The following is a 27,317-nucleotide window of genomic DNA, read 5'->3' as shown; positions in this document are numbered from 1 at the left end:
CAGAAGATATGAGGTGAACATGCAAACTCCACAGGTGACAGAGTGAGGGGCAACTGTGCAGCGACAGTTAGTGACAGTTATTATAATTCATAAATACCACCAGCGATTTGTGGGCCGTTAAGGATTAAAATGGCTGCAGCCAGTCCAAAGTGACTGGACACTCTCAGTGTCTGTGTGAGTGATGCGATGCGCTTCCTCTCGCGTGTCTGCATTACACGTGGTTTCATAGCACAGCACAGTCCATTGGCTTTTCTTGTTAAACAGGACACAAGAGATGTGGGGGGGGGGGACACCCCCAGTAGCAATGTCACCTATTTGATTTTCCATTTCACACGATCTACTGACTGTCTTGTCCTGTCACTCACTGGAAGCTCCTGTGACCCTGAGGGGGCGCTCGAACTGCCACTCTGTCTCCACGGCGACCCACTCTCCATCCGTCACCTGTCATCCACTGCCGGCATGGAGAAGCTTTCACAGCCCGCGAGGTCTGTGAACAAGCGGCGGGGGCTGAATACCAGCCCTGTATCTATACTCAAGGCTTAAAGGTTTCTGGTTCACGTTCCAGCACTCTGGCCATCCCACAGACACAGATGGATAGACAGATAGACAGTTGGACACAGAGATCAAACAGACCCCCCACCCCCCGTAAAGCTGTACTCTGGAGCAGCTGAAAGTGGGCAGCCATTTTGTTTCTCACACATGAATAAAGCAGCCGTCACGTTGGCTCATATGCTTAATTGATGTTCCGCTAAGCAGGTTAGGATGCTGTGCTTATGATTGGCAGGTTGTTAAGTCAGACCCCAGGGTCGGCAGAGTGATGTCACCACTGGACCCCTGAACGAGGCCCTTAACTCCCTGGGTTAAGAGCTGGGGGGGGGGGGGGGGGGGTCTGATCCTGCTTTTTCAAATGAACGTAGCCTTGGATGAAAGTGTCTGTTAAATATATGTTGTTTGGGAGTGAGGTCTCACAAGCCCCCGTCCTGCATTTTACTCCCCGTCTCCCTCAGATCTCATTCAGTATCTGACTGTGCAAATCCTAAGAAGGAAACTCCAGCAAGGTGATTCCTGACACCTTAAAATAACTCCCCCCCCCCCCCCCAGACTAACACATTTGGTGCCAGGTGTTTAGCAGGACCTGATGTGTGAAACATCCCAAAAGCTTCCTGTTTTCTGCTGCCTGCCTCATTCCCAGAGTCTAACGCATGTTCCCTGGCTTCACTTTCAGCTCAGGAATAAATCACACATCTGTTGACATTAGATATGCGGCCCGGAGCTTCTAACAGGAGTGTCGTCAGGAGAGGTTAGCACATCGATCGATGGCAGAGAAAGGACACAGAGCTGAACAGCCGAGAGGAACTTCGGCATGTTCCCAGAGATTACACGCCCCAGACCTTCATCTCAAGGTCGTGACTTTCTCAGGTGGAGCAAACTGTGGATGTTAGATGGGGATAAAAGAAACAGCTTCTCCCTGATTCTGTGCCCCCCCTCCTCCAGAGTGTAATCCAGCACGCTCTGCCCCCCCAGCACAGATGGAGAGATGGAGAGAGCTGGCCAGGACTCCGGCATTAGATAAGACACTGACACCCTCTAGCCCATGACCTTCACTGGTTTTCTAACATCCAAAAAGATCACAGTTTTTTCTATAGTCAAAAGCAGCCCGGTGTACAGTCCTAGCTGATGTTTTTTACTTTCTTGGGCAGCATACATTTCTGTACACTTTTGGGAGACTCAGAGCCTTGAAATGCCTTTGTCACGGGCCAGTGGGTTCTCTGGAAAAACTGATGTTGTAGATCTGCAACGTAGTCTTGGGGACAGTCTTGCACTGTATTAAGGAAGGCTCCCGCAGTCCCACAGACGCGCAGTCCCCCAAAATGGTGCACAGCTCGGGCAAGCAGCTTGGGGTCACGTTAGTAACATAGCCAGCTGTGTAAACAGAGTCATGTGATTAACTCTACGCGAGCGCGTAAATAAGCCAGCTATCTGACTGCTTCTGCAATGTCCAGCTTATCCTCTTTCTGAAGTCCAATCCTTCATCTGACCAGCTTTGCCATCTTGCCTCCCCATCATAAATTATCTCCACGCCAGTCGTGCCTTCCCATTCATCACACCGATGTTTTCAATGCCCATTACTCAGCAGCGCATTCTGAGTATTCATACTTATGTTACTTATGTATTTGTCTACAGGAATCTAGATAGTCACATTCATTTTGTATCTCTGTCTCTAGATGTTCCTTTGATTAAGGCCAATGCTCTCTTAGACCTTCATCGTTATTTGCCCCGCTGCTTTTTGCCCCCGCGCTACCCCCCGACGAGCTTTTAATGCCACAGCTTTCAAGATGCCCTAGATGGATTTATTTTTCCATTCTGCCTGGTACAGATCCAGCTGACACCACAGGGGACAAGGGGGGGGCAAGATCTATGTTAGACATCAGTGAGGATGGAGGTACCAGAAAGATGGGGGGGGTCTTTAGAAGATTAACTAAAACCATGTGGACCCAACTGATCTCTCTCTCTCTCGGTCACCCACTTATGCAGTAGTCATGCAGTCAAATCCATACAAATACTGAACATAAACACACAAAACGTGCGCTGTGCCTCACAGTCACCAGCAGGTGGGGCAATGGAGTCATGGCAGCAAGCAATCAATTCAATACTTTATGTCGATCCGCATTGTATTTCAGACAGCAAAGAAGATAAGACTATAAGGTCTCAATTCCTTCATAGGCCTCTGGCCTACATTTATTAACATTCTGAAGATACAGTATGCAAAGCAAACTTAAACTGGGAGGGAGGGCTACCCCAACCCTGTCCCCAGAGCCACCGGTATCTTTATGTAGACCAGCGGCAAGCAGCTTCTCGGCAGAATTATTTAATCAAACAACTCACTGGCTTTGAACAAAGCAGGTAAAGGAAATCACCTAGCAGAGCCTCAGCACAACCGGGTTATTTTTTTACAGAATTCATACATTTACAAAACATTTTGGGCATCATCTTGTGAAAAACCCAAACAATGGACAGTGTCAGTTATAATTTACCTTCACGAACATTTGGGATGAAACCCAAATCTAGCTCTTGTGCACGACTAAAAAAAAAAATATATATATATATATACTGCACAATTTTGGCACATCTAGACTTGTTTGTGTCTCAAAAAGCAGTTTAAGAACAGAGAGCGCCACCGTGTGGCAGCCGAAGTCATGGACAGGAGATGTGATCTCATGTGCAAACCAAGGCAAATCCTATTTGGTCCAGCAGGTACTTCCTGTTCCTAATGATTAATAGCAGGTGCTTCCCATTTATAATGATTAATAGCAGGTATGTTCTGCTCCCTGTGATTAACAGAAGGCACTTCTTGGGAACAGGATTCGACAGGCACTTAAAAACATTTCCTAGGACCGGTAAGCTTAATTATTCCCAGACAGCAGTTCTGTAGTACAGTGTTCTTCATTCTGTCTCAGTGTAAATTACAGCAGTGCAAATAATCTGAAATCGCAGCTGGCTCCAAGTTTCCAGATCGAGCTGGCCGACTGACGCTGTGGTCACCATAATGTAGCAACTCCAGTGGCTGTTGGGGTCTCTAAACAGAACATATCGCATGAAGGACAGCCAGGACAGCCGGGTAGCCTGTCAGCAAGACACAGGCAGGCGCCAGTAAGACAGAAAGTGACTGGTATCATAGAAATACCAAGCGGAGACCATGACCCATCACAAACGATCCGGTGACCAGGGCAAAATGGGATTGGGCGATGCTCCCTCAGTGGTACAGCGCCATGCTCGGACTCTGGTACAGGTACATGTAGGCGTCGCAGAAGAGGCGCTTGGCCACACCCTCCATCTCGCGCGGATTCTGACTGGCCAGCTGGCTCAGCGGCATGGTCAGGTAGCGTGCCACCTCAGGGCACAGCTGCACCCGGGGAACATTGAATCCATCCTGGTCGCCTGGGTTTTGCAGACGAGAACACGGCTTAGTCAAGGGGGTGGGCTGAAATATGCTGATTACCAGAAACAACAGCCAGATTCTCTGAATATGATCAATGTGTGGGTATTTCTTCAAGATGGATTTGAGCAAGCATCAGATGAGGGACTGACAGGGACACAGATGGTCAGAGTCACAGATGGTCAGAAAGAGTCAAAGTTAAAGTCAAAGGTGGTCAGAGAAACCCACAGACAGAGTCACAGATGATCAGAGAGTCAAAGATGGTCAGAGAGAACCACAGACAGAGTCAAAGATGGTCTTCTGACTCTTTCTAGAGTTACAGATGGTCAGATAGAACCACAGACAGAGTCACAGACTGTCAGAAAGAGCCATAGATGGTCAAATTCACGGATTATCAGAGAGAGCCATAGACTGCCAGAGTCAAAGATGGTCAATGAGAGTCACAGAGGGTCAGAAAGAGAGTCACAGGTGGTCAAAGATTCACAATGAGCAGGTAAAGTCTGACAGGCAGGCAGAGGCACATAGATGCCACTCACCCTTCCGGTCGGCCATGCTATCGAAGAAGATCCAGTCTTCGGGCTCTGAGCCATGCCGGACAAAGGAGACATAGTGACTGGTTTCGATGCACAGCACTGCAAACAGCTGTAGCTTCTCCCTGGGGATGATGACTGACTGCTGGAATCCCTCTGGGGGGGTGAGCGTACACAGGGTATGGGATCTTCGTTTGGGGTGACGGTGTACCTGGAGGGGTGGGAACCCCAGTTAAACACCAATCACAGGGCGAACGGTATCTGTTGCTGAATGCCATCAGCCAATCACATCACAGCTCATGCACCCATCACAGCATAGTGGATGGAGGCATAAAAGTAGTTAAGAGGCAGTGCCTGTTTGAGGCAAGGCGTCTTCATTAACAGATTATGAGGTTTTGCCGACCGACCTACCTGCTTTGTGCAAGTGCTGCAGAACTGTTTGAAGCCCGTGCTCCCAAAGACAGGGTCTCTAAAGCAGTCAGCACATTCCACTGCAGCCAGCTCTCCGCACAGCACGCATTCCTGAGGATCTGCAACAAGCAGTATCACTGTACCTGGGAATGGCATGCATTACACCAAGCATCCACCAGAGGGCGCTGGCACTGCACTCACTCTCCAGCAAAAGGTCACTGATGTCCAGCTCAAGGGAGGGGATGATTTTATCAAACATCTTGAACTTCTTTCCGAACCGGGGCATCTGCAGGATGAGGCAGGAAGGTACCTGGACAGACATTTGTGGGGAAGAGGATGTGGCGTGTTCAGCTTCGGTCACAAGGTACATGTCATGTAGGACAGGTGAAGTAGTGGTGGGTATACTGAACCAACACCATTCATTGTGCCCATCTGAACCATGCTGAACACACACACACACACACACACACACACTGCATCCATCCATCCATCCACTCTCCAGCCTCTCATCCTGGCCAGGGTTGTGGGGGGAGAGGAACAAGGCTGGGAGACACCCTGGACAGAAGGGGGGAATTCCCACTGACAGATGCTAATGCAATCAGTGGCCTGTAACTCCACGTCTCCACCAGATATAATAAATTACATATATAAAGCCCAGGAAGTCATTCAAATATTTCCCCCTTCACACACTCACACACTTACCTCAGCTAATTTGAGGGAGTTGCTGTAAAAAGAATGTTCCAGAAGCTGCTGGACTGTGGGCAGCACCAGACTGTCCTGATCCAGGAATATCTGATAGCAGAAACTCTCCTGCACTTTCTTCCCCGTCGACCTGTTGGCTCAGAGAACAGTACCTTACAGTAATTACATTAAGTGTCCAGTGAGTGGTGCTTCTGTCCTGCCGATGTCTGACAGACAGTCTGTCACGGACGAAAGGGAGGACAGGGTCCAGGTGTCTGTACAGTTTGGTGAAGTATTATTCAGTGAGAATTAAACTCATGAAGATACAGTACAAGCCCTCATATCTGACATTCAAGTAACTGGGAAGATTCTAAAACATCAGTATGAAAAATAAAGATTATCAATAATAAGATTATTCTATTAACATTTACAATAACCTAAGAAAAATAACAAATAAATGACAAAGACAATTGCTGAGCTATATATATGACAGTTACTGCTCATGCCCAGTGCCACTCATGCAGCAACACACCTTAGTTGTGTATCCACCTGTCCGGCTGTTTATCTCACAGTGTAATAATTACTAATGTGCGTATAAAAGAACTAATGTTCTAGTTCGGTGTTTTACAAGAGTAGCATTCAACTGTCCGGAAGTTGTCTCAATCCCAACATTGCCAGATATGTGAGCTTTTACATATATAAAAGAAACACCATATATATGTAATATTTCGTTTTACAGACAGGAAAACGTCAAGCTACCTAAATGAAGGACCCGAAGCCCCACAGGTCACCCTATGTAAACATGAAAATGCGTTAGCTACTGTTAGCCGTGCCAGGATGGCAGGTTGCCAGAGGGTAGGGTCTCACAGCTTGAGGAGCGGCTCCAGGTGCAGGATGTGGCCAATCAGGTTAAGGAACTCCTCTGGATCTGTGAGAGAATGAACGTCATGTTTACCGGCAGATGGTCTCCACTTCCTGTGATCGAAGGGCTTTCAGGAAGTCCCCCTTGACCAGTCCGCGCTTGGACCAGGTCGAGTTTGTCCCAGCACTCCGCTATGCTACCTTTCTCGTCCGTGGTGAAGGTGGGGCCTGTGGTCATGTATCTGCTGGCCTGCAGCTTCTTGCGGAGTTTCATGACGCTCCTCTCCGCCACGAAGCCCTTACTGCAGGCGCACGCAGACAGTTCGTGAGGTAAATTCTGAAAGAGGACTTTACCAGGATGACTCGGCAGCGGAAAAATATCCCACAATGTCATTACACTTTGTGGAGCACATTTTTGCACATTACAAATAAATTCTAGGGTTGCAATGGTACACATCACCTCAGTACAAACCTTGGTTTTAGGTTCAGGGCTTGGTGTAATTTCAATATTTAAGGAAACCTAAATGTCTTTTGACATTATTTAGCTTATTATTAAAACTTTTATAAAAACAACACAATTAAGAACAGTGAGAAACCAAAGGCAATGTGTCTGTGAATGAGTTTGGATATCAAAACCTAATACATGCTTATTTACACATTGTAAAAATATCTACAATAAATTTTAAAATAAAAAAATATAACAGCCTAACAAGTATAATTAACTAAAACTACCGAGTACTGTCTCTTATCTGCAGTGATAAATACTCATATAGCAATTAACACCTTTAGTTCCTTTATTGTCCCCGTGGGAAAATTCTTTTTTACGCCTCCCTCAACTTGCTCTTTGTAGAGTAAGCTGTCCGTGAGGGGCAGCCACCTGTCAGGGCGCCCAGGGAGCTGGGGGTTAAGGGCCTTTCTCAAGAACCTGCAGACGTGCTGAGGCTGGGTTTGAATCAAGGACCTTCTGGCTACAGGCATACAGGTTTAGCCCATTGAGCCAGAGTAAAGAGTCATGGAGGCAGGGGTGCCACTTTGGATTTTGGGCGCCATCTTGCATGGACCTCCCAACTCTGAATAATCAAATGGTGTCTGTCAGCGGCCCTTGGAATTTTCCTTTATGACCCCCCTGCATAGAAGAGGCATAGGACGAGTAACTCCCTAGTGGGGGTGTCATGATCTCTTAACCAACGACCGGGTGGGGGAGGGGTTACCTGCGTAACGGGTTGACAATATCTTCTCGAAGGATGGTCTGGACGGACTGATCTACTGAGCCAGCCGACTTGAAGAGTAAGGAGTCCAGCACGGAGGAGCAGGAAAACAGGCTGGGGGCAAGAAAGAGGGACAGGGTGACGGTCGGACCCCCCCTCCCACATGACATGCTGTCGCGACGTGTGCAGGAGCCTTGTGCCTCTCTGACCTGAAGAGGGCTGCATCCATGTAGCACGAGTTGCAGTGTCCCTGGATGCCCTTCATGTTGCCTATCAGCAGCTGCTGTACCTGGTCTGTCCTGAGGGGGGCGACGTTGCCAAACACGGACCTGTCATCAGCTCCATTTATGTCTAAAGAAAAAGAAGAAGTGTTTAATGTGGAAACAGCTGTGGAATAAACGGCCTGCAGCAACCAGCCTAAACCAAACTCATACTAGGACCCCGATGTAATCCGGAATTGTTCAAAGTCACACACAAAATAATACAGGGGAACAAAACGAATCCAGCCAGTTCATTTTGCCTGTGAAAAGGAGAACAGAATATCATCTTATTTATAATTTACTTCACCCTGTTTAAATCGTATGTTTATTTGGTACGTCATGCCACCATCTGCGTCAAAAGAAATTCGTTGCGCTTTTTGTAATCTGCGAGTAAAGAATCTGATACTGATTAAATCTGGGATGCATTAGCTTCCACAACACCGCATGACATTAGCCCATTCGTGTATAAGATGAATCTGAGTTTGGTCTAAATGAGTGTTTGTCATTTCAGTCCTCAGGGACGCCCAGGCAGTCCACATTTTCGCTCCCTCCCAGCTCTCAGCCAATCAAAAACACAGAATACCTGGTACAGGTGTGTTGGAAGCTGGGGGGGACCAAAAATGTAGACTGTCTTAGGTCCCTGAAGACTGGGTTGAGAAACACTGGTCTAAAAGTAGTCATTTGTGGTAGGTTCTAGCGTGTTTTTCTGTCTTGTGACCTGAAAACTTGCTGGATGGCCCCCCCTCATCCGCCTTCGGGGGGAGGAAGCGGGTGTCGGGCTGACAGGAGGACAGCCTGATGAACAGGCCTCTTCTGGCAGGACAGGAGAAAAACCGGCGACCCTTGAAGGAGCCGTCACTGACGCCAAGGTCCTCCTCCTGGGCAGGGAGACACGGACACAGACGTGAGGCAAGAAGCCTGTGCACTGGAATATCACAGGCAGTATTTTCAAGGTTATCTTTCTGGGGCTCTGTTTTGACAATGTAATGCAGGGGTGTCGAACTCCAGTCCTGGGGGGGGGGGCGGAGCCCTGTGTAGCTCAGCTCTTTCCCTGTTCCAGCACAAATGATTTAGCTCAAGCGCTTTGTGGTATTTGGCACAATGGAGGTGCAAGGAGTTGAATCAGGTGTGTTTTTGCCGTAACATGCAATAAACCAATCGGAATGGCATGTCGCCTCACCTTTAAAGTGCAGCGGCACATGAGCTACCGTCAGAGGTGGCCTTTTCGCTGCCTTAAAATGACAACGTGCCCAGCCACACCTCATTTACGAAACACCACTCTTACAAATGGGAATCGGGTGCAAAAGCATGATATTTTGACGACAAATGTACCAGTACGAAACTAGCAAAAACACTTTACATTGCGCTTGCCACTTGTGGAAAATAGGGCCCTTAGACCCTTAAAAAACATAAAAACATGAAGCAATGTTATCATTACTTCTGATCAACAGGGGGCGAGAATGAGCACACTCACCATCTCCAATCCGGCCATGATCCCTTCCTTATCCGGCAGCTTGCCGATCCACCGCACCGTTCCGTACGCCTTCCTCCCAGTCATCTCCACCTGCACCATTGAGTTTAGGCTGATATCATCAGCCTCTCCATCCACACTCGATGCCAATGGCTGATCTGGGGGCAGTTTCACTTTCAGGTCCGCTGTTTAGAGCAAACACATGTAAACACGTTTGAACACCAACATCTCTTTATGCCTCAAAGTGAGTTAAAAACCTTACAAACATACTTGGTGTTAAGACAGATTGAAAGCTGACTAAAATTGAAATACTGAACTGCTGATATTAAATTCAAATCTTCTGATACTGACTTAATTCAGATTTTGGGGTGAAAACAATACTTTATTTTTGGGTGTGCAAGAATTCTATTTAGAAAAGTAATTCATATTTCTGGGTCCTACTTACGTAGATTTTACAGAAAACCAGAATGCAACACAAGCTCTGTACAGCCCTGTCAATGAAGTCAATGTTACTTTTCATAAATGCCATAATGGGGCAAAACAGGAAGTGATGTGGTGAGGGGCACATTCTGGGCCAACTGACAAAATGTCACCTTCCCCCCCCCCTATATTTAAAATATTCACACAGCCTCTGTCAAGTGCTGGGCCCCCAGAATTTGCCAGGACACCCATGCCCCATGTACGGCACACCGGGGCACACCTGGAGAGAGCAGCTCCTCCCGGATGACACAGTCGATGGGCAGATGCATGATCTGTCCATCCTCCCCCTTCTCATTTCCATCCTGTGGGACAGAGACGCAGGTCACATGTAACGTTCACATATATAAACTGGTGACCGCACCTATCGACCAATCAGAACTCACCATTTGGATGAGCACATGTTTCGCATCCTGCTCTATCTCCAGCCCTAAGACAGTACCGTGGCGTCCCTTGTCATCCTCCATGAAGAATGTCACCCTGTCCCCAATTCCGAGAGGCTCCATCTGGCTTTCGGCATCGTGCTTCTTGGATGGAGGGGAATCCGGTTTCTTCTGGACCGTGCCTCGGATTCGGGTGAAAGGGGCAAAGACACCGCAGTTGACACCACAGGTGAAGTACCTTTGGCCTCGGAATGTGCCGTCGTTCTGTCCTTTCCCTTTGTATTTCCCCTGAGAAGAGAAGGTGACACGCCTGCTGAGAAAGGGCTAAGCAATGCCGGCACACAACCCAGGCACGCCTGTTTGTTTACATCCGGGAAGGTTAACAGCCAATCATAGGCAGTAAGGGTGGCCTACAGGCCCTGGTCCAACTGACCAGGAGTGCCCAGGGGTAAGCCCAGGCCTAAACCCTGTAGGTGATAGATAGCAGTGAAAGCTATGAGACTACCAAGTACTCGCCTTTTTGGCCTTGGAAAAAGTGAGATGTTTGTGTAGTTCAGATGGGATGCACAGTGAGAGCAAAAGCTAATAAATTTGGATACAAAGTGCTATATTCTGTGGCTACGCAAGTTAGGACACCATGATCAGAAGGTTGAGAATTCAAATCCTGTGGCTGGCAGACTGATGAGTCACAAGTCATCAAATGTGTAAATCAAGTCCAAGTTGGGTTGAGTTCAGCCAAATGAAAATGCAGACAGCTGAGAATTAACATACACTGAAATGATAAAATTAATGTTATGGCATCCAGAAGGGGACTATAACCTCAAGTCTTCTGGGGTCATATGTCCCAAGTTAGGTCCAAGTTTCGAGTCGCCTGTCCTCTACTCCAAGTCGAGTCCAAGTCTTTCCATCAGTTTTGCCAAGATGAGTCATTAGTCATCAAATATATGACTTGAGTCCAAGTCGAGTTGCAAGTCAGTTAGTCGAATCCCCACCTCTGCCCTTAAGTCAAGCCCTTAACCACGACTTCTTCAGGGACAGGGTGACCCTCCACTCCAAACTGTGTATCACGTTGGATAAAAGTGTCTGATTAACATGTATTATTTCACAGTGCCAATGCATATGTTTTTGTTGTTTTTTTCCCATTCTATTCACATTTGTCACGTAGCTCCATGAATAAATATTAAAAGTGAGCACCAGCAGGACCTCACCTCCAGTTCAATCCCAAAGACAGTTCCTGATATGGGTGCTATGGGCATCCTCGTGTCCGTGATTGTCCCGATGTAGCGGATTACCCCATCGCACCATGCGCCGGTCACCTCCACGCTCACAGCGGTGCCTTCAGTGAGGGTGAGGGCAAAATCCAGACGCTCTTTTTCCTGAAAAGTCCTCAGCCGTTCTTCTTCATTGTCCAGGGCCAGCAGCAGCTCTGCCTCTTTCACTGTTAATAGCTGCAGGGCTTCAGCTTCAACATGTATTTCAAAACTGTAAGAAATGCATCTCACTGGTAATCTCTTTGGCTCTTCCGGGGAATCCAAAATGGAATTGTAGATTCTTTGCAAAATGCAGCATATATGGCCAGAAAAGACTGAAGAGTTTTGGGTGGTTGTCTTCAAGATGATGAAGTACACATACTCCTTGCTGTTCTCCGTTGCCATTGTTTGGGCGCAGTAACCAGCTACAAACAGCAGAAAAAGAACAATAATCTGTATGATAATAGTCCTAGTTGGAAAAACTGCAACAACAATGAATGTAAGAAATCCATTTACAAGTATCCATCCATCCACTTATCCTGAACAGGGTTACAGGGAGCCTGGGATTTCTTCCAGGTAGTACAGGTCACAACGGAAAAGAATACCCCAGATAGGATGCCGAATTGTATTTCGACGGAAGCAACCAGAAGCGCTCACGAAAACACTCCCCCTCGTGGCCCATGTGGTATTTTGTTGAATAATAGTAGAGCTGCTGTTGCATGCCACCTAGAATAACTAAAAGTGGCAGAAACACAGCTGCACGAACCATCGCGAGACATTCAGCTTTCGGCACATTTTGAGGAACTAGCCTGATTTCCTTAGTTCACCACAAAAGCTACATAATTATAGTGAAGTACATCTAGAGAAAATACGGTAGTAACTATGGATTGTGCTTTAAAATAAATCGTTGTGCCTATTTTTTATGGATGACAATTACTAGATAACGAGCAAAATGAAAATGAAACCACTGCTGTGGGATACATACATTTTCTGTTATCGCCTTGACACCAACTTTGCTGGATAACAAAAAAATATTATAAAATAACGATTATAAAAGAACGACAGCCACTTCAAGCTCCACTTATCCCCATTAGCTAGATGAATTATGTATCACCGCCTTACAGTTTGCGCTGCTTCTTTCGATCGGAGACACAGCTCTTCCTGTCACTGTGCTTCCTAGTTGAATTCAGCTGATCAGCACCGCTAAGATTTGCTTAACACTCTCACCGCCAGTGTCCCCGTCACGTAAACGTGTCCCCTCCAGATTCCCAATCAACAAAAACGATAATCCCTGCGTCGCTTTCGTTTTCACCAAAATATCGTCCTGCAGTCAGCCTGTTTGTCAACTAATGTCACTGACGTCACATGCAAGTATGAAGCCAGAATATCAATTCCAGAAATGACATGTCTACAAACACAATCGTGCTTTTACAAAACAAGAGAAAAGTAATGCACTTTACACTGCGTATATGAAAACGATTCTTAGTGAGAGCTTAGCAATGCAAAGCGAACTGACAAAACATTAAGAATGAAAATCTTTCTGAACGGCTGGAAAAAAAATCAACTCAATTTCCCATAAGTCATCGAAAAAAGTCATTTTCCCATAAGGCATGCCGAAGAAGTCTGAACTGCCTGATTGGATGACGACCCGACGATTCCTTCCTCTGATTGGGTGAACTTGTAGACGCGTAGTTTGGCATTTATAGAAATGGAGGAGAGAGAATCGTTGAAGAGACAGATCGAACTGTTACAAAGTAAGTTACTGGATCGTTTTCTTCACGCACGTGACTGCCTTCAAATCTATGTAGTAATAAAGAGTGGATGTGCTGGGAATGTCAAACAACATTTATATAACTTGTGGCAAAATATGCTATTAAGTCATAGTTAGCTAGCTCTCTAGCAAACCACCACCCACTGAGTGAATGCTAACAACATCAACGAATGTTAGTATTGTTAACCTACGAGACAGTTAGTAAACTGTATATGTTATAGTATTAAATATTAATGTTTGTAAGTTTCAGAATGCTCTGTACAGCCCATTACGTGTGTGTGTGTGTGTGTGTATATATATATATATATATATATATATATATATATATATATATATATTACACACACACGCACTGTAGCACATATTAACATAGTTATCTGTGTGTTTCGTGCTGTTTTTCTCTGATTAAAGAAAAGGAATCGTGATGCTGTTTAAAAATACTTTCAGCCGTCAGCAAGTAAATTGTTTTGCGTGTTATATGCACAATTGCTAGGATGTGAGATTAAAAATAAAAGATCGCAACGATAGACATCCAAAAAGATTTTTACTTTTCAGCTGGCATTTTGTAGATTTCTGATATATAAAGTTGGTTGTATGATTATTTTTCATACATTGCTTTATTGGAAAGTTTTTAAAGTGCATTTATTGATTAATCGATGTAAACAGCAAATTTACAGAAAATCATTTGCATTTAAGACACTCACTGCATTTGTGAGGGAAAATTCAAATGTCTAATGCACACATATCAGTAGAATCCTATAGATTAAATTTCGATTTTTTTTTTTTTTTTTTAATTTATTTTGTCTCCTCCAACTCAGGTCTCATCAATAACCACAAGAGTATCCATGGCAACACACCATCAGGTGCTGGTCAGTGGCGGAATCCAGTGCCCTCTAGAGGCAGAGGTCATGGTGCTGAGTTTCCCCATTCTTTTCCCACTCGGCCGGGGCTGTATGCACCCCGGCCCGTGGGACACTGGAGGAAGAAGTACTCTCTCAACAACCGGAGTGCCACAGCATTAAGTGGTGCCACAGATCCCTCCTCGTCTGGCTCCAGCCTTGGACAAGAGGGTCCCCTAGTGGTGGCACGGCCGCCAACCACATCTGCAAGCTCTCAGCCTGCCCCCATCACAAATACCGATCATCCTGCAACTATAACCAAGGAGCGAAGTAGCCAGGGAATAAAGGGAAGGTCTCCTGTAGGTACTGCTGGTCTCCCAAAAGCGACAGGACAACCAAGCCTGTCTGCAGTGAGTAAGCCCGGCCTATCGAGGGCTGCTGCTCCCACAGCTGAAGCTACCCCTTTAATTATGGCTCAGCAAGGCCTCAGGCCTGCAGGCACGGTGACATCCAGTGTCCAGAAACAGGAAGCCCAAAGTGGGCCGAGCTTCAGTGTGCCTTTCCTCCTGGGGACTTCAGGCTCCTTGGCTAAGCCCAAAATTGGCTCCGCAGCTCCTGCCGCTCCTACTACTCCTCCTCCAGCTCCCTCTGGTCAGCTTCAGCACAAGCTGCCCTCCGGAGCGAAAGCAAATCCTGGCAGACTGCCTGGCAACCCAGCCCCACTTAAGAGGTCCAAATTCACCTGGGTGAAGGGGAGCGAGGTGCCGGCCGCCGCCCCCTCCTTTTCAGAAGCTGCCGGGAGCAGAGTGCCAGGCATCGACAGAAAACCCCCCCGAAGGCCAAGCCTCTCGCCACCACAGTGCCGGCTCACGAGTGCCGGGAAGTACACATGGGTGTCTGCGGTGGCAGGACGGCAAGCAAGGCCATCCAAGCGTTTGCAGTCCCCTCGGGGACCAGACATGCCCGCGAAGAAGCCTAAACCCAGCCCATCTCAGGCGGCCAAGCCCAGGAGAGGCTCTCTGTCTGGGGCGAGTGCTGTTGCTGCTGCTGCCGCTGCGGCCCATAGCAGCCGCTACCGCTGGAAGGCGGCGGGCGTGGTGGCTAAGGGCACGATGGCGAAGGGTGGAGGCTCAGTGTACTGCTGGAAGGCAGCAGGCGCTGTAGCTAAGGGCGCAGTGGCTAAGGGTGGCAGCTCGGCATACCGCTGGAGCTCAGACAGGACACCACGTGGGACGTCCCCCATAACGGGCAGTTTCAGACTCAAGAGCCGCATGAAGATCATCCGGGGGAAGCCCTACGGCAGGTAAGCATGGAGGCGGCTTTCAGACACCCACCTATCGAAGGTGAAATTTATTTTACCATTTCCTAACTTTATCATGGCCAGGCCTGTTTGTTTATACCCTCCCTCCCTGTATGTAACACCTCCTCTCACACTTTCTCTCTCCAGCAGCGTGAGCACAGTTCCGGCTGTGATGGGCGGCTATTTCTCAGTGAGGAGGCGGAGTCAGCCGGCTGGGAGGCGGGGCCTGGTCGCTATCGGGAGGCACAGACTGTGCCGTCTCTCACCGACGGCCTCGCCAGGCCTCTGTAGGGCAGGTAGGTGGAGTTGGAGGCCGACATGGCGGGGGCTGGGAATGTTTACCAATATGGGGGTGTCTCGTGCCTGTGCAGAAATGTTGGGGCTGTTCATTTAGCTCGAGATGTCGTCCTATCGGATTCCGTTCTTCTGTCGCAGTTGTATTCTGTGTAGTGCACTCTCGTGTCTACTTGTTGCATGGACACATGGTGTGTGAGAGCATCTGAGGTACAGTGAAATTGTGTTGCGATTTCTGCTTGTCCAGCAGTTGTAAAACGACCATAAAAATGAATAGAAAAACATTTAAAAGACCAAACAGCACTTAGTTCCCATAAAATGCAGGCAGTGGAGAAACAGTGTTTGTGTTGGTTACTATATATACAAAGTTACATCTCACACAATGTAAATATGAAATACACTCACTGACTCTTTATGGCGACAACGTGCATGTATAAGGTGCCTGTAAATGTGTGGTAAATTATTAAGTAGTGAATGGTAGGGCTGCCAGTAATTACTATTTTTCTACTGATTTTCTGGTCTTACCAATTGGTTGATTAATCTAAATGATTGATTTTCCTTCAGAATATCAACTTGAATGTTTAAATTAACCGTTTAAATTAAGTACATTTTATTTTGACTACAACAAACTGTATATCATTATATGGCTTTCGATAATGGACGCCGGCTTTTCAGCACTCTTCTGACATCTTTTTTGCCCAGAATTCGATAAGCAGATTAGTAGTGCATCTAAAGTATTAATGAGATGCGTATTGTGGTGCCCAAAACGTATCTTTATGCTTATTAAATTCGGTTAGCGGAGCGAGTCACATGTGACTTTTGGTAAATCGTGGAAGCAATAAGAACTGAAGTTGTGGTGAAGAAATGTACAGCTTAGCAACCACAACAAGCAACGATATATTGGATAAACAAGGTAAAAAGACATTGGGTGGCTGTACTTTTTGCAGATTAAAGTCATTTTCTTGTGGTAAATATAGTTCGCATTTTAATTTTTTTTACTTCCTGTATTCCTTTCAGTTTTTTTCTTTCGATAACTACACTGCTCCCAACAGGCCCGACACGCACAAACACAATCTGGCACTGTCGATCAGTGTAGAATAAGTCAGCGTGATTAGACCACACTTCACGTGCCTTTGGCTGTCTTGGCAGCCCATCATCCGCAATTGAACCTCTGTGTTTTCTCTCTTGCATAGCGCTCGTGCCAGTATGGTAAGCCATCAAACTTTGCACAGTGTACAAATCACCTTTGTGTTTTGCGATAATTTGAACTGCTCCCATAATTACGTACTTGTATTGAAGAAAAACATTTATTATAATTAGTGTTTTAGAAACATCAAAGGTAATTTTATTAAAAAAACAAGAAAAAGAACAACGGGTCTATTTGAAATTGATGTTGACGCATTTTCAGTGTTGATGTCATCGACTACGTCGACTAATCGCGGCAGCCCTTGTGTGTGGTAAAATAACAGTTCTAGGGGTTCCAGTTATGTGGGTAACAGTCCTTGGGGGTTAGTTTTTGGGATAAAGAACAGAATTGATTATACAGGTAGGTGTTGACCTGCTTTTGGCATTACTGCCTGCCGCACCTCCTCCAGTGCCCATAGGTCAGCTGCAGGGTCACCAATTATCAGTGTTTTGCCCCTTTAACCCCAGAATGTCTCCTGGTGGCAGAGCAGTGGCAGGGACGTCTCCCTGCTGCCCCCTGCTGCCGGGTCTTGGGTTAGGTTATCTCTGCTCTGTTCTCTGCATCCATTAAAATTAAGAAGTAAAATTATATCAAATTAAAATATAAACATAAAAAAAGAATAAAAGTGCAGTATCCACAATCATGAAAAATGCAGGTTTAATTAAAATGTATTAAAAGCTTTTAAAGGCGGCATGGTGGTGCAGTGGTTAGCACTGTTGCCTCACACCTCTGGGACCCGGGTTCGAGTCTCCGCCTGGGTCACATGTGTGTGGAGTTTGCATGTTCTCCCCATGTCGTCGTGGGGTTTCCTCCGGGTACTCCGGTTTCCCCCCACAGTCCAAAAACATGCTGAGGCTAATTGGAGTTGCTAAATTGCCCGTAGGTGTGCATGTGTGAGAGCATGGTGTGTGAGTGTGCCCTGCGATGGGCTGGCCCCCCATCCTGGGTTGTTCCCTGCCTCGTGCCCATTGATTCCGGGATAGGCTCCGGACCCCCCGCGACCCAATAGGATAAGCGGTTTGGAAAATGGATGGATGGATGGATAAAAGCTTTTAAGTTTAGTCTTAAGCGGGTTATTCTTGGGGCATCTCTGATATTCACTGGGAGGTGGTTCCAGCAGTCAGTTGTATAGAAACTACAGCAAGTTCCAAAATATACAGTAAAATGGCAGTTGTCTCTGGTGAATTAGAACCCAGGTAAATGTAAGAGGACCTCATCGCAGCAAACTTTAAGTGACCATGTGCTGAACCTGAGGCACACTGCCTTCTCCCTCCAGCAGGTGTCAGCATCCCCAATGCCTCACTCGTCGTAGGCGGACTGTAATGGATCGGCCCATTCAACAGCAGTAGCAAGCGGGTGCCGATAGAGGATAATTTGCAGCCGTTCTGGGCCTGGTACCGGGCCCCTATCGAGCCCATGCACTCCATCGGCCCAGACGATAAAGGGGAGCTAATATATAATTATCCCTTGCAAATTGGATTGTTTTAACTAAGTACGGCATAGGGGCCTGGCCTGATGGAACGCAATCACGCCTTTACAGCCCTTTCTTAACCACGTCCCTATCTCAGTGTAATTGCCTCCAGTGAATGAATATCCACACACGTTTGGCACCATTAAGATGTTTTATTCTTGTAGAGGGTGGGGCGGGGGTGAGCTACCTCTGTTGTGCTCCTCTTCCTCTTTTTTTGTCTTCTTCCTCCTGTATTCCTTTTCTGCACTTTCTCTGTGCCGTGTCCCAGTAAATGTTTCTCCAACTCGTTCCCCAGTCGGTTCACAGTCTTGCTCATTTTGAGGGAGCAAACATAAATGTGGCAGGGAGCAGGAAGTTGCCCCCCCAACCCCAAGGATGGAGCAAAGACATGGATCGTCTGGGGATCCCTCAAGACCAAGCTGAGAAATACTGCTCTAAAACAATGATAATACGGCTCTTTTTGTCTGCTACCTGGCATTTCCTGGCCCCCCTTTGAGCCTGTGGTCTATGCCCCCCCCCCCCCCCCCCCCAGAGACCCCACCCTGTTACATGGCGTAGTCGCACCCTTTCCTAGCATCCCAACACTGACACATGCATAGCCGTCACGTTAAGGTTATCCAGAAGGTTGCCGGTTCCAGTCCCCAAAGCGGGATTGGCATCTTATCACTGAGAAGGTGCTTATGAATGGGTTACTTGCCTTAGCTAAAAAGCTAAATGTACAAACACAATCTAGTGAGTCCCCCCATCCTTCGGCACTGTCTAACATAAGGATCCGGGATCCTCGTTTCATGATTCTGCCGAAATGCCTCCAGGGGTTCAGATGGAGTTGAACATTACCACACATCCCGTAGATAGACAAAGTGTTTAGTCTTGGCTAAATGCTACATAAACCTGCATGGTCTCTCCATTCCTTTGTTTGTCTCTCTCTAGTCGCTGATGCCCCCCCCCCTCCCCAAATGAGAAGGATGCCATTTGTGGTGGGGGGGCTGGTGGTCTGTGCACGGTCCTGTAGATAAGGGAAGCCTAATAAAGAGCAAATTGAATTACTAATGACGAGGCCGTCGAGCGTGTTAAAGATGAGCATTAAAGCAACCTGACGTGCCCCCCCCCCCATCCTGTGCTGGGCTGCCTCTTTATTCTGCCCCCCCAGACCCCCTCCCAGGTTGGCAGGGAGGCCGGTATTCCAGCGCTGGGTTATCTGCCGTTTAATTTAAAGGCGACATAAGCGTAAGTGAGCAGTTAGCGGTGTAATGAATCGCAGGCCGCACCCGACGTGCGCAAATAAGCCAATAAAGCAGATAAACGGCATGCTGGGATTGCTGAGGAAGTCGCTCCGGCACCCACCCACCCCCAGGCGTCCTTCAGTGGAAATCCTCCAGCTGAAACAGAACCAGATTCTATTTTCCACCGGGAATCTGGTGGAAATCTGCTGATCAGTCTGATCGTCTCGGTGTGATTCTCTCCCAAGTGTGGTTCTCTTTCTGGTTCCATCTCGTGTTAAATCTACAGATCAGTGGTCCGTCTGGATCCATTCTTTAATTTGAGATTTGACATCCCCCCCCCCCCCCCAGTCCGATGTTGTGGATGGGGAGCGATCCTCCCCCAAATGCCTCACTTCAGCACTTCTTAAAGTTTACAGAAGAACAGCTATATAAAAAATATTTTTAAAGCATCATAAAAGATAATTAAGCTTCTATTATACCACATGCGCACATAGTTTTGAAGATGCATGAACAGTAATTAAAATGACCCTGTTACTCCTGCATGGTGACATTTTACTGCTTATAAGGGATCCAAATCGTGGTTGTTTATGAATTTAATTAGGTTCCTCGATGCTCATTTAAGGCTTCATGCTGCGATCCAGGGTTTGTTCTCTTAAGGGCCACAAGAGGGCACTTGCATTTTTTGCGTTGCCTCCCCCCCCTCACATAAATAGTTAGCAGATGGATAGATGGAGTGTGAATGCAGGTGCATATGTTTGCCCCCCGGGCTCACTGGAACTTGAGTGTTCAGTCACTTCCAGCACAGCTGGAAGGCAGCTCGTTAGGACCCATGAGCGTCCTCTCACCTGCCCGACCGTCTTAGGACCCGTGATCGTCCTCTCACCTGCCCGACCGTCTTAGGACCCGTGAGCGTCCTCTCACCTGCCCGACCGTCTTAGGACCCGTGAGCGTCCTCTCACCTGCCCGACCGTCTTAGGACCCGTGAGCGTCCTCTCACCTGCCCGACCGTCTTAGGACCCGTGAGCGTCCTCTCACCTGCCCGACCGTCTTAGGACCCGTGAGCGTCCTCTCACCTGCCCGACCGTCTTAGGACCCGTGAGCGTCCTCTCACCTGCCCGACCGTCTTAGGACCCGTGAGCGTCCTCTCACCTGCCCGACCGTCTTAGGACCCGTGAGCGTCCTCTCACCTGCCCGACCGTCTTAGGACCCTTGAGCGTCCTCTCACCTGCCCGACCGTCTTAGGACCCGTGAGCGTCCTCTCACCTGCCCGACCGTCTTAGGACCCGTGAGCGTCCTCTCACCTGCCCGACCGTCTTAGGACCCGTGAGCGTCCTCTCACCTGCCCGACCGTCTTCAGCCACCTCTGACCTGAGTACAAAAGACTACAGTTTATCTCATCTTCACAATAAATGGCATGCAGCTCTCAACACTGCATGCACACACACAGATATACATACACACACTCCCTACCTAGAGATGCTCTTTCACCGACAGGCAGTCCAGGAATCTCCCTATACATGGTCCATATATTCATATCTCTGTGGGGACTCTCCATTCATTTCTATGACCATAACCCTAATGCCAACTATGACACCCTTAACCTTCACCATAAGAAACCAAACAAAATACAAGACTTGGCATTTTTAGTTTTTTGATTGCATTCTCAGATTCTTAGAAAATCAAGATATCCTTGTGGAGACTGGAAAAATGTCCCCTCAGGGTAAAAATGTACATGTTTTTATCACATTGTGAGGCTGTCTGGTCCCCACAGTATAATAATTACAAACACACTCGCAGGCTGGTGCACTCACTATCTCCACACTCACTAAAGGCCTCCCACAGTCACGGGGTCATTCTCAGTGCGTGGGTCCTTGTGGGGAGGGCATGTGGGGAGGGGTTAGCGATTGTGTCTGCCTCGCTGCCATGTGTTTCAGCGGAGTGAAGTGTAATAATCTCCCCTCCCATGTCAGGTGGGGCCTTTCTGCCTGCGTCCCCCCACTACTCCTATTCCAGTAATAAATCCCAGCTCCCACATGGTACCCCCTCCCCCCCCCCCCCACCTTCCCCCAGCTGGGCTCTGGCCTCTTGCTTTATGGCCGTTGGGAAAGGGGGCAACATCCCCTCAGCTTGGGCTGAATAATTCATGTAAAACGCATTTAATCAGTGCATATTCCTGCAGGCGGCAGCAGAGGGCGACGTTTTTATGGACTGGGGGAGAGGGGTAATTCCCAGGTGGGCTTAGGGCCTGACCAAACCCCGAACTGCTCCACTGCCAGCACCATAACTACAGATTTCATGGCCGGTGTGATGCCTAGTGGCACACGTCCAGGTGTTCATGTGGTCAGGTGACTGTGTAGTCACATGGTTTTGTGGTCAGGTGATCCCCAATTCAAAATCCCAGTCATGCGGTCAGGCTTCCTTGGACCATTTCCGTGTGCCTGACCGTGATCATGACCGCATCTGTTTGTGTTTTTAGATTAGGACTCACTTGCCCCCTAGTTACTCCCCGTGGGTTATTTCGGGCTGAAAATGAGCCCTCTAGGGTTTGTGCAACCAGCCCCTATGCCAGTCCCCTGCCTTGTGGCCTGCCGCTTCTCCAATTACAGCCCACCCCTTGCGGTGACAGTGGCGTGAAGATGGGCCCTGTGGGAGTCAGCGTCCAGCAGGGGGGTGGGCTTCACATCGCCCCCGGCTGTCGCTGCTGCTTGTACCTCCCAGCAGGATTTCACTTTCACTTGTGTGCGACACTGCCCCCTCCCTCCGAAACGTGGCTGCCCCATTTAAGCAAGAGCTTAAGTGTGTTAGTGACCCATCACATGATGGAGAAGGTGGGGGAGGGGAAGGTCAGGCTCATAACCTCAGGCGTCCTCTGGGGTCAGCGCCTTGCCGATTCTGGGATCGGCCAGTTTGTATGGTCCATCAGGCCCACAAACAGCTGCTTGTGTTTGGGGGAGGGGGGAGGAACAGTGACCCAGGAACAGTTGAGGAGCCTAACCAGGCTCACTGCCTCCGGTTCTGGCCAGACAGGGGATCAGAACCAGCGGGCCCTCACCTTCACTGCCGGCCCTGGCAATATTAGACAAAACTATGTCAGTCATGTATTGAATTTTTCAGGTGTGCGGAAGGTTTATACGTGATAGCCCGTCCCACTTTTGCTGACATTATGCTTACAAATTCTGAGACCAGCTTTTCTATGGTGCCATTTTAGAACCATTTTTTTGGTTCAGGGCCAGTTTTTGCTGTGGAAACATGTGGAACTAGTTCCGGATTTGGAACTGACTTGGGCACTGCTATGGTGTGAGCAAGGTATCTCAGCGCTGAGCCCAGCACAGGTCTCTGGGTTTCCCTTTGAACACACTCATCTGACTAGTGTTGAGAGCCCTCTGTTTCCCTCTTGGGGGGCTCGGAAGCAATAGCTCTGTAACCCCACACCCCCCTTCACAGATTCATACAAACCCATTACATCCATAGGTGCAGGATGACATTCTGAGCTTGAATGTCCAATATGCTTTACTGAAGTATTGTCAGTAGCTGTTACAGCATGAAAACATAAGCTGGCTATAGTCACTCTCACGGCTTTGGCTGCCCGACCGTTATCTGACACTGCAGTACCACCAACAACCAGAAGGGGGTGCACGCCTGAGCTGTTCACCGACTTTGGTTGTATCGCAATAGTTAAGTTAGTTGTCATCCATTTCGTAAATTTGAGGCTTTATGTGGTCTGAGGGTCTGTCACGGTATTCAGTCGAAATACCGTGCAAAAGTATTTAAATTTCATCAGCAAGACACTGGAATAAAATTGCTTTAGAAAGCCCTGGACGTCAGTGGGTGAACATCTGATGTAACTCATACTTACAAAGGACTGCCATAAGGCCTATTACAGGCAGTCCCAGAGTTACAATTTGCAAATATGCATCTGTTAGGTTTTATTTAGACATGTCTTAATTGGGTTGTTTGCATAATTAATAATAAATTTCAAACCAAATTTTGTTTTTCCTGCTGTACCGAAATTGCACCAAATGCTGAACCCAAAACCGAGATTTGTACCAAACCATGAATTTTGTGAACCATTCCACCCCTACTTTATACTAAGTACTCCATACTACATTTGACTAACTGATGCTATATTACAACTTTATGCACCTGTTCTGACGTACACATTTGACTGAAGGCTGACTGAAGGAATGCGTCTTATTTTTTCCCTGGGCACTGCCTGAACCACCAAAAACCAGTATGAATAATTAGATACTGGCTAAGCCTACTAAACACCACAGCTGTCAGTGTGCGATTGTCCTCACTCCGCTGTGCATGTGATTCCCTCCCCAGGCCCATCTTCCCCGACGCTACGCAGCCCCGCTTCCCTGAGAGTCATCAAGACGCGGTACAAGATCGTGACCCGTCAAGGGCTCCCTGGAGCCACGCATAGCCCGTCATACGGCCCTACTCTCTCCTGGAGGACCAAGAAGGTGCAGTGTGCCAGGTAAACACAGCACACACACACATCCTCCAACACTCACTCATTCTCTCTCTCTCACACACACACACACACTCATTCACTAACTCACTTTCACACACACACACACACACACACACACTCACTAACTCTCTCACACTCACACACACTCTCACACTCACTCACTTACTCTCACACACACACTCACTAACTCTCTCACACTCACACACACTCTCACACTCACTCACTCACTCTCACACACACACACATACACACAGACACACAAATCAGTCCTTCCAAAAACACTCTCCCTCTGACTCCTCTGTTCTCTCCTCCTCTGCTTCCTCTGCTGTCATTAAACGATGAATGCAAGTTTGAGAGGGGCTCTACTGAGAATCTGCGTCCGGCCATTACCGTCGCCAAGACCACGAGCCTAAATTATGGGATGCCTTATTCAGGGTTCCCCGGGGAGCTATAGAGGCCGGCTCCATTATTTAGCAGCGCTTTCTGGAGGGCTGCTCGGGCGGTGATGCTCTTAGATCTCTGTACCTTCCTCAAGAGAGAGACTGCCTTTAGTCGCTGCACCACCTGCTGTCCACTTGGGGCACTGTCTGCACTCTCGCTGTGACACACCGGGGGTTGGCTGGGACTGAATTTGGGGGGGGGGGGGGGGGGGCTTTGGTTTTCAGTTCACTTGAAGAGACACAAACGTAGCGGCTCGTTTCACTGGTCTGAGTAACGACTGCCCGGAACGAGCCCATCCCCCACCAACGACGTTCTGCTGTCTCCTTAATTACTCTCGTCAGAGGTGGTAACATAATTCAGTATGGAAGGTGTAATTACACACAGCAGGCCTGTGTCTGGGAATAAGTATGCGTTAGAGAGCACAGAGGTGTGTGTGTGTGTGAGAGAGAGAGAGAGAAAGAGAGAGCGAGCGGTAGAAATCAAGAGCTGGTTAGTTATGCTGCCTGTTTGTTTCATCCTTGGGAGTTACAGGGTCAAAGGTCACCGCCATTTGCCTGTGCTTGACCACAGTGACCATCTGATAACATTCAGGTGTTGCATTACTGCCTTGATAACCGCCTCGGTTTGCCGCGCTCTCCCCCCTCAGAAGGGGCGTGTACATCAGATATGCTCTCAGTCAGGGAATGTAATGCCCTGATAGCCTGAGGAATTAAAATAATAAACAAAACAGCCTCTGTCGTTCTGATTGGTGGATGAGCCTACAATGTGACTACACCCCATGGGTGGTGCAGACAATGCGATGGCCCCTTTGTGAACCGTCCATGAGACCATGCGTTGGGGGGAGGAGGCAGCCATGCAACCACTCCTGTGTGGCAGGTGCTGGCCATGTGACCACCCCCTCATGGCAGGCGCTGGTCATGTGACCATGCTCTCCCAGGAGGTGCAACTCCTCACAATCATGAATTTATGCCGCATCTGCAGATTCAACCAACCACAATGTAAAAATATTTTAAAAAAATCCTGAAAGTTTCTAAAGGCAAAACTTGATTGAATTCATGAGGATAGAGAGAGAGAATTTATATACTCTATAAGTATATTTTCTATGGCTGGCTTGCACCAGTATGGATTAAATGAATCCTGGTTTAGACTTAATGTAAGGTTAGTAAATATAGGTTTAAACTGATGGTTAATTAATCAGAGACGCGCTGCACATCTTAATTTTAACCCTGGATTAGTTAACCCAGTTTAAACTATGATTGAAATAGGATTCATTTAGGTTCAATGTCCGCCATGATGGATTCAGACAAAATATAGACAAACTCATGATGCATCCTAGGCTAAATAAATATGGCCCTAAATAAAGTTAATGCAAATGTCTCATGAACTTTTTACCGCACTTTTGCTTGAGTTATCCCGAATTACTTTACTCTTTTACAAACACCTCGGACATTAATAGAGCAGTAGTCCTTTCAATTATGAAAAAGTTCCCCATTCTCACCACCTGGGTTAGTTATCAAAATAAGCACGGGAGATGCTGAAAGTTGATAGGTTAACCTTCATACATAATTTTATATGACAGTACACCACCACACTAAAACAGTTAAGTTATGTTAAGTTTGTTAGTTATTCGTTAGATATTGAGGGATTTATCGCAATGAAAACGGCAGACCTGTTATTTATATTTTACTTACATGACCCGTGCCATGTTCATTATTCTTATTAAATCTGGCTCAGCAGACCTATCTTTCATTTTCGTTTTCCACAGAACAAAAAAAACGTAACGTTATCATGCTAATAAGGGCTGGCAAGTTTCACTGCCGGCACCTGCGAAATTAGATAGAAGTACATTGGTTAGCGATCGAATTTTCCGATGCAGAAATATGGAGACACAAGCAAAAAATGTATTAATTGATGCATTAAATGTAATTGGGGTAGAAAAATAATTCAGTCTGCTCAGTTTTTGCTCCGCTGTGTCTCTTCTGCACTTCCATGTAACTTCCATGCTAGTCCCGGTGCTTGGAGTCAATCAGTAAGCTATGGAGTTGCGAAGGTGCCTGTTTCTGCAGACTCCAAGAAGATGCCCATGAATCATCTGATAACTGAAGAAGTGGAGGTACAGCGGAGTTCCTCTCACTTCCATGCATGATAGCTGGTCTGACCTTCCCACTGGGAATGATGCACTCTTTTGTAAATCGACACCGCTGGGAAAACTCAGTATTGCTTTAAAATATTCAGTTGGGTTTAACCTGTCTCAAATTTTCTTAGATTGGACTCTATCCACCAATCCCACTCAGCAAAGAAAAATAGCCATGTTGTTAATAAAACGGAAACAGACCTAACATAAACCTACTCGAGGGGCGGTTTAAATATGACTGCAAATCCACCTTTATATTAGGTTTTAATTCACTGGTGCAACAGACCTGAATTTAATATACGTTTAAGTGCAAATTAGACTGAGATTATCAAAGGTTTAGATTTACCAGGATTAATTGTAAACTAAATTCAAGCTAGGTTTAAAGTTTGATGTAATCCAGTTTAAAAGTTAAACCATATTGGTGCACCCCAGCCTACATGTACTACGATGGTTGTGTCTGTAACACATTTTTTCCTTGTCATTATTCTGTATTATAAGTTATTAGGTATTATAAAATGATTTATAGTATGTGGGAATATGTGTGTAGGTTATGTGCAAATGCTACAGCATTTCAAATAAGGCACTTGAGCATCACAGATACCAAATCACAGCTGTATAGTTACAGCTTAATTTCTACCACTAAGTGGCCATAATTTCGTGCTGGTGCCCAGCCTCTGCTAACACTGTGCTTTCCCTACCCCTGCCAAACCAC

At 47.2% G+C, this 27,317-nt stretch overlaps 2 protein-coding genes across 6 annotated transcripts in view; one reads left to right on the top strand and one right to left on the bottom strand.

Moving 5' to 3' along the window:
• Nucleotides 1-2,709: 2,709 nt before the first annotated feature.
• cyldl (cylindromatosis (turban tumor syndrome), like) lies at nucleotides 2,710-12,998 on the bottom strand. 4 transcript variants are annotated; one of them, XM_049010423.1, is made up of 16 exons: nucleotides 12,592-12,998; nucleotides 12,455-12,485; nucleotides 11,428-11,894; nucleotides 10,223-10,507; nucleotides 10,060-10,141; nucleotides 9,363-9,544; nucleotides 8,607-8,766; nucleotides 7,838-7,979; nucleotides 7,632-7,742; nucleotides 6,622-6,722; nucleotides 6,427-6,487; nucleotides 5,581-5,710; nucleotides 5,080-5,188; nucleotides 4,879-4,997; nucleotides 4,474-4,678; nucleotides 2,710-3,939 (listed from the first exon to the last, which is right to left on the bottom strand). In XM_049010423.1, the coding sequence occupies exons 3-16, from the start codon at nucleotides 11,872-11,874 to the stop codon at nucleotides 3,755-3,757; spliced, it is 2,319 nt and encodes a 772-aa protein (XP_048866380.1). In that variant the 5' UTR covers nucleotides 11,875-11,894; nucleotides 12,455-12,485; nucleotides 12,592-12,998; the 3' UTR covers nucleotides 2,710-3,754. The 4 variants fall into 4 exon arrangements, with proteins under 4 accessions (XP_048866380.1, XP_048866381.1, XP_048866382.1 ...); XM_049010424.1 differs by lacking the exon at nucleotides 12,455-12,485; XM_049010425.1 differs by lacking the exon at nucleotides 12,455-12,485 and having other exon boundaries at nucleotides 12,697-12,998.
• Nucleotides 12,999-13,108: 110 nt separating this feature from the next.
• The window catches only part of zc3h3 (zinc finger CCCH-type containing 3), a 30,319-nt gene continuing 16,110 nt past the window's right edge, over nucleotides 13,109-27,317 (top strand). The window contains exons 1-4 of one of the 2 annotated variants that reach the window (XM_049010419.1): nucleotides 13,109-13,223; nucleotides 14,059-15,382; nucleotides 15,530-15,675; nucleotides 23,880-24,033. In XM_049010419.1, coding sequence (XP_048866376.1) covers nucleotides 13,178-13,223; nucleotides 14,059-15,382; nucleotides 15,530-15,675; nucleotides 23,880-24,033 — 1,670 coding nt within the window. In that variant the 5' untranslated portion in view covers nucleotides 13,109-13,177. Of the gene's footprint in view, nucleotides 13,224-14,058; nucleotides 15,383-15,526; nucleotides 15,676-23,879; nucleotides 24,034-27,317 lie in introns of both variants that reach the window. The other variant, XM_049010418.1, reaches the window with a different exon arrangement.

This window comes from Brienomyrus brachyistius, chromosome 4 (genome assembly GCF_023856365.1).
Source record: "Brienomyrus brachyistius isolate T26 chromosome 4, BBRACH_0.4, whole genome shotgun sequence".
NCBI classification, from domain to species: domain Eukaryota; kingdom Metazoa; phylum Chordata; class Actinopteri; order Osteoglossiformes; family Mormyridae; genus Brienomyrus; species Brienomyrus brachyistius.
Note: the sequence above shows the minus strand (reverse complement) of the source record. Positions and strands in the feature narration are given on the sequence as shown.